At 35.1% G+C, this 6,403-nt stretch overlaps 1 protein-coding gene across 1 annotated transcript; it reads right to left on the reverse strand.

The window, feature by feature from the left end:
- LOC106338210 (uncharacterized protein At4g04775-like) lies at nt 1–492 on the reverse strand. Its single transcript, XM_013777240.1, has one exon. The coding sequence runs from the start codon at nt 490–492 to the stop codon at nt 1–3; it is 492 nt and encodes a 163-aa protein (XP_013632694.1).
- Nucleotides 493–6,403: the final 5,911 nt, after the last annotated feature.

Consider the following 6,403-nt stretch of genomic DNA (forward strand, 5'->3'; position numbering starts at 1 on the left):
CTAACCTCGCAGAATCACTAACACCAAACCTATTAAGACTAATAGACAGACCATTAGCTTAATTCCTGCTTTCTTCTTTGAAAGCTCATCTACCGTCTTCTCAAGGTTAAGGCGCTTCTGCTCACTCTCATCTACCGTCTTCTTAAGATCACTAAGTTGCCTCTGAAACTCCCTCATCTCCTCCATGACTGCCATTTCCCACCATTTCCAAAGGTGGCAGTCTCCATCATCAGCATTATCGCACGTAAAGTACCTTCTGTATGGGTCTATAGGAGTGTAAGAGTAGCCGAGAACAGGCTGAGCTCCACAGTAGCATGTCGTGGGGATTCCATCATCAGCCTCTGGTTGACGTGGGTACTGAACCGGCATTGTATTGCGGTTGCTACTATCAGTTTCATCCGCGTAAATCTGAGCTTCGGCTTCAAGAAGGGAGGTTATGTCCAGAGAGTCTGATGATGAAGAGGGCTGGCTGTAGCTGTAATCTTGTCTCATTTTCTTTAACCTGAAAGAAGTGAAGAACACAGTTAAATCAATTAGAGCCGATTACTTATTACATTCGCAAAAATACTCGCATATATACAACTAAGTAGTGATTTAAATGAACCCCAAGAATACTCCCTTAAAATGAACATATCGATTCAACAAGATCAAACAAATCAATTAGAACCGATTGAAACCAATATGGGATTTCAATCCGTGTAAGAAAAAAGAGAAGATCCGCTTCCGATTGAAACCAAAATCGATCTGAAACCCTTTATACAAACGCACCCTCTCCCCAAATCGATTTATCCCCAATTTTTTTTAAAACCCTAATTTCAATCGTTAAACGAAATCGATATAAACCCCCATTATCCAACCCGATTGAGAGGAAACAAGAAGATAACTGATCTAGTTAAGCGTAAATCAACGATTTTAGAGAAAGATTTACCAAAAACGAAACAGAGATGAATCGCCTCCGATATCGCCTTTCTGTCGGGACTTTTTTTTTCTACGGTTTCGGTCGAGAATGAGATTTCTCTCTTGACCCAACGAAACACAAACCGGCGCCCACCCAGTTAGAAGAGGACACGTACTCAAGGATCAGCCCCTTAAAATCCTTCTCGATTGGACAATCCTTAGGTTTACACGGATAATTAATATTATTATATTAACCCTAAGCTAAGGATTAGCGCTAAGGATCCGACATGGACCGCCGTTGCACTTGCTCTAAGGAGGCAGTAAAGCTCAGATTGGACTCTCTCTCTCTAGAAAGAAACGTTCAGCAACCTCAGCTTCATCCTCAGCTTTGGTCTCCCACGTTCAATCTCCGTATGTAATTTTTTGGGCCCTGGCGTTGGGCTTCCAGTCCTTTTTGTAGGTTTAGCCTTGACTGGATTAGGAGTAGTTCATAGGTAATATCGGTTGCCTTTTGGGCTTTTGACCCGGCCTTTGCTGGGCAACGTTTTATTTACCAGTTTCGAACACATAAATGCAGAGGGAGGTTGACAAAAAATTATATATACTAGGGGTTGGCCCGCCCTACGGGCGGGTGAGTATACATTAAATTATTTTATAATTAAATGTATTTTAATTTAATAAAACAGTTGAAAATTATTGTAAATGAATATAATAAATATAATTTGTTTTCTAATTAGATTATATTTATTTATTTTATTAACATTTGATCTTTGTTTATAATTCTTACGTGGTTGGATTTTTATTTGTTATCAACTATATTTTACGACATCGTACTATTTAATTTTCAGTATTCATTTCAGTTATAATTTTAATGGAAAATACGTTCTCTTTTTTTTTCACTTACATGAGACTATATGTATATTATTTTAATAGATTTTTTAATTGTGTGTTAAAGTTTCATGTTTGACTGTGGTATATCTGAATGTATTCTATCCGTGATTATGAGTGTATCTCTAACAATGTTTTTATTCAAAAATTTCCTTAACCAAATACGAAAATCACATTTTCTTTGGCTAATCTAGCGTGCTTTATCTTCTCAAGTTTGTTTTTGTTTAGTGTTAATCAGATTTGTTTTTGTCAGCAGAAGGGAAAAGATATTCTTGAACAAAATTATTATATTTCACTTAAATAAGGAAAATGAATTTTGTTATTTACTTATAGTAATAGCATGTCTCACAATGAGTATTTATGTTGGATCGGTGACATGTTATTGTTGCATCTATAATTAGTCAGATAGCATTCTAGTCAGGTGACTCGCACTCCGTGAATAGACCTTTTGGTTCGTTTTGTAGATGCGAGTTTGATGTGAGGTTGTCTGTTTCCATTCAAATGTATCCAATATTTCAAGTATGGAGAGCCCCAGAGAGGATGAGACATTGTGATTTTTTTTTCCTTTTTTTGCGTTTGTTATTAAGGTCGGTTGTGTTGGTCAATTTGTAGGTGACATGTTTTATTATGTGAGAGTGAATCACGGCGGATTTATTGAGATGTATAGCGAATATTTGCCGTTATGGTGGGAGTTTAATTTGTGATTCTGCTTTCTTGGCGTATATTTTTGGAAACAAAAGTTAATAATGTGATTGAGTTACAAATCTTTTTTTCTATAACCGATGCAACTGAATTTCTTTCACCTTTGAGTTTTGTGTGTGGAGTTGTGAGTTATTCATGTACCATTATAAACTTAAATTAAGTGAGAGTGATTTTATTATTGGCCTGAATCATTGTTTGGGCTTTTGCACGGTACTGTGCGAAGACGGGGTCTTTATGATATCTTCTTGCTTCAGATGGGAGCCGTTATGTAGAAGTGTACTTATGAGCGAATCATGTTGCATATAAATTTATTTTCGATAAATTAGATGATCATGTTGGATTGGTCGTTATTTCTTTAGCTTCCCTTTTAACTTTGTTGTTAACCGATACAATTGAATTTCTTTCATGCGGAGATGCCATCTGACTTAGTAAATATGGACGCAAAGAGCTAATTAAATTCATATAGATATTGGTTTTCAGTGCTCTGTTTAATAACAGAGAATGTGGACATATGATAGAAAATCTCAACAGTGAAGCTTGAATGTAAGTAAATTGTGAAGAGACTTTTTATGAACGATATTGTTGAACATTAATTCTCTCGCTGCCATAGAGGTTTTGTAGTTGTTGAAGAGTTGAACCTGGTATTCAGGTTTTAGAAAACATTGCAATATGCAAACAAATCAGTGTTAATGAAGAAAGGATTGTACATATCAATCTAGAGGTTAACCATGATCCATTGAGTTGTTGCTCATGATCATTGAAGGTGGACTTGATCTCGCCAACAAACCCAATGATGTCTACGAAGCATATGGTTCAGGTTGCCTATCTTTTATTGTGAAAGTTTGCATTGGCTAAGGATGATGTCCAGACAGCGTATGAAGATTTACATTATGATATCATGAAGAATATCGATTCAAATTCACCTGAAAGCCCAGAACAATAACATCGCAAGGTTATATTGTTAAATGTGAGGAGGGAAAATGTTAGAATGTGGCTTAGTATGGCTTACCAAGTGGAACTCTTAGACCATTTGCTAAAGTGTCCTTGACAGGTTCAGGAAGATGCATCATCGCCGTGGTAGCTTGACCATATAAACCTCTCAGTTGATCCGATACTTCTTCTGCAATACAATTGGCGATTCAAGCATTCCCTATAAATACCCTTCTGTCAGCCTTACATGCCTGTTCAGTGTTAATTCCGACTTCATTTTCTTTCTACACAAAAAGTTATGAAAAAAATAAGAGTCTGCTTATATCCATAAGTCTTATCCAGGAAAATTATATACCATGTTTAGTTGTTTGACGTTAGTGGTTTCCTTTGCGCTAGCCTCCTTAATGACAATGCCATATTTGATAGACTCACAAATGATGAAGGAAACCTCCTGCCAATAACCAAAATACAAAGTAAGAAAACTGACTCGAATATAGACCAAGCAGCAAGTGACGCATGGTGTTGTATCCAAACCACTCAAAAATCCATCTGCCTTCAAGATAAAGAGACTGGAAGGCTAGTAAAAACACTTAATAGTTAATGTCATTGTGCTTTAAAACTTAAATTGGAGAACCTACATGGTTGGTGTAAGAGTAGGCAGTCGGGTTGAGCCGCTCAGGGGACGCTATACTGTTAGTCCTTTGCAGATCTGATCGGTAATCTTCCCTGTAACGACAGAGAAAAATAACAAAGATCGAAAATGGTTTCAGACAGTAAAACAAAGAAAAATCAAAAACAACTTAGTGCAATTCTAAGACTAAAGTCAACCTAGTCCTCACCAATTACTAATCAAATGATGGTGGGAAGTCGATGAACATTGATGGTGACTGGAATGAGTGTTGCCTGAAAACGATTACAAAAAAAATAAAATAATAAACGACAAGATTCAAACCATTTCGCAAAGAGGAAAAAAAAACATAATATCAAAAGCATAAATATGATAAATATGAATCTAAACACTACCATGTGTTCAAAATAATTATGAACATGACTTTAAATAACTGAATCACCTTAGCATTCAGAAGAAATCTAATCCCATGAGGCCGCCACCATCTGGCTTCCCAAAACCTGATCAGCCGCAGTTCCACCGTGGATGAACAACGTCCGGACTTCAGATCAGCAAGAAGGGTAGATGAGTTAGCCCAAATAATAAGAAAACAGTTTCGAATGTAGTAGGATTGGTGAGAATCGCAGAAGTCCAGAGGCTATTAATGCGAGGTGGATACATAACAGTGAGAAGATGGATGCTTGAGTTTTATGGGATATCGGCGCTGAATGTGAGAAGAGGAAGTGAACCCTTGGCTTGACCTTGATTTGTGTTGGGCTTCATAATAGGGTTTCTAAAAGCCCATCCGCAAATTGAAACCAAAATACCAACACACGGAAAACCTCAACTCAAAATCAAAGACGTTTTCAGAATATTTATGAGTCCACGTGACAGTTTTTGCCCTCTCCTTTTTGCAGATGTGGCTTAATAAGGAGGGAGAAAAGTCTCTTTTATTGTATAAGATACAGAGGGAGGATAAACGGTACGACTCGAGCAAAATATTAATCAAGGAGAGGACATTACGTATGATTTGACTTTGAATAGTTTTGTTGGTGAAATAATAATTAACGATAAAATGCAAGAAATACGATAGGAAAGAGCCACATGAAACATAATAGGACCTACGTGAAGCAGTCGATAACATGTTATATGTCAGATTTTTTTCTGACTTCAATATTTAACATATTTTAAGATTCCCGATTTCTGTTTATAGAGTTTAAGCCACCAGCAGCTCAAAACAAAATGTTTAAGCCACCAACTTAAATTTTAAAAGTTACTTAAGAAAATAAGAAAGATAATTCTTTCACATAGCCATTTTTAAAATTTTTGTCACAAAATAGCAATCAACAAATAAAATGACTAAAATAACTCTTTTTATTTTGAAAATTTTAATATTTATTTTTAATTTTAAAAATTATAACTCATCCTCAAAACTCAACCCATTAACCCTAAACCTAAGTCTTAGATTAATTAACCGTAATAGTATAAATGCATATTTACATTTCAATAAAACTTTTTTTGGTCATTTTCTTTTTTACGAATCTATTTTTGTGAAAATAAATTAAAAATGATTATCTAAGAAAATTTCTCAGATAAAAATGATCTCACGTATGCAAAATTAAATTTAAAGGGAACTAGATATGTATCGTGCGTTAAGTAGGTTTTTTTTTTTTTTGACAATGTTAAGTAGGTTTTAAGAGCACATTTTTAAACATTTGTTTAATGGTCACTTCCCTAACTCTGTCGCTGCTGCTGTGTGAATTTTAACAATGTGGCTATTCGAACATGATGCATCTTAAGAAATCAAGATTGGAATTCCGCATGTACCACATTTATTTTGTGGTTTTCTATTACTGTTTAACGTTTTTATCATTGTTAAGTCATTTATAAGAAGATTAAATCAAATAAATTTATCTCGACAATCAGTATAATAACTTATTAATTTTACATATTAATATTATTGATATATCTTTGTCATTTGGTAATAGTAACTTAACATTTTGTCAATCTTAAAAATTTCCATGGTTACAAATTTGCTGTAATTAGTATATCGATTGTATATTTTGTATTTTCTGGCTTGATTTAATACGCTAAACAACTCGGTGGATTAAGGTGTCTAGTCTAAATTTGCTTTCATAAACCGGTCAGGTCCCATAACCGATTAGTAGATTCAGCAACGAAAGTGGCTCCAACAAGTTAGAATTTAAATGTCAAATGTGACTAGATTAGACACTACAAGAAAACACATGCTTAACGACGAAAATTAACGAGGAAAAACAATCCTCGTAAATTTGCGTCGAGTTTACGACGAATTTACGTGAAAAACTAAAGTCATCGTTATTTCCTCGTAACGTAACGACAAAACTGTTTCGTCGTAAA

The sequence above is a fragment of the Brassica oleracea genome, chromosome C4 (assembly GCF_000695525.1).
Source record: "Brassica oleracea var. oleracea cultivar TO1000 chromosome C4, BOL, whole genome shotgun sequence".
Taxonomy (NCBI): Eukaryota; Viridiplantae; Streptophyta; class Magnoliopsida; order Brassicales; family Brassicaceae; genus Brassica; species Brassica oleracea.

Excerpts from the sequence above, each read along its gene's own strand:
- LOC106338210 (XM_013777240.1), bottom strand. The coding sequence starts at position 492 with ATGAGACAAGATTACAGCTACAGCCAGCCCTCTTCATCATCAGACTCT.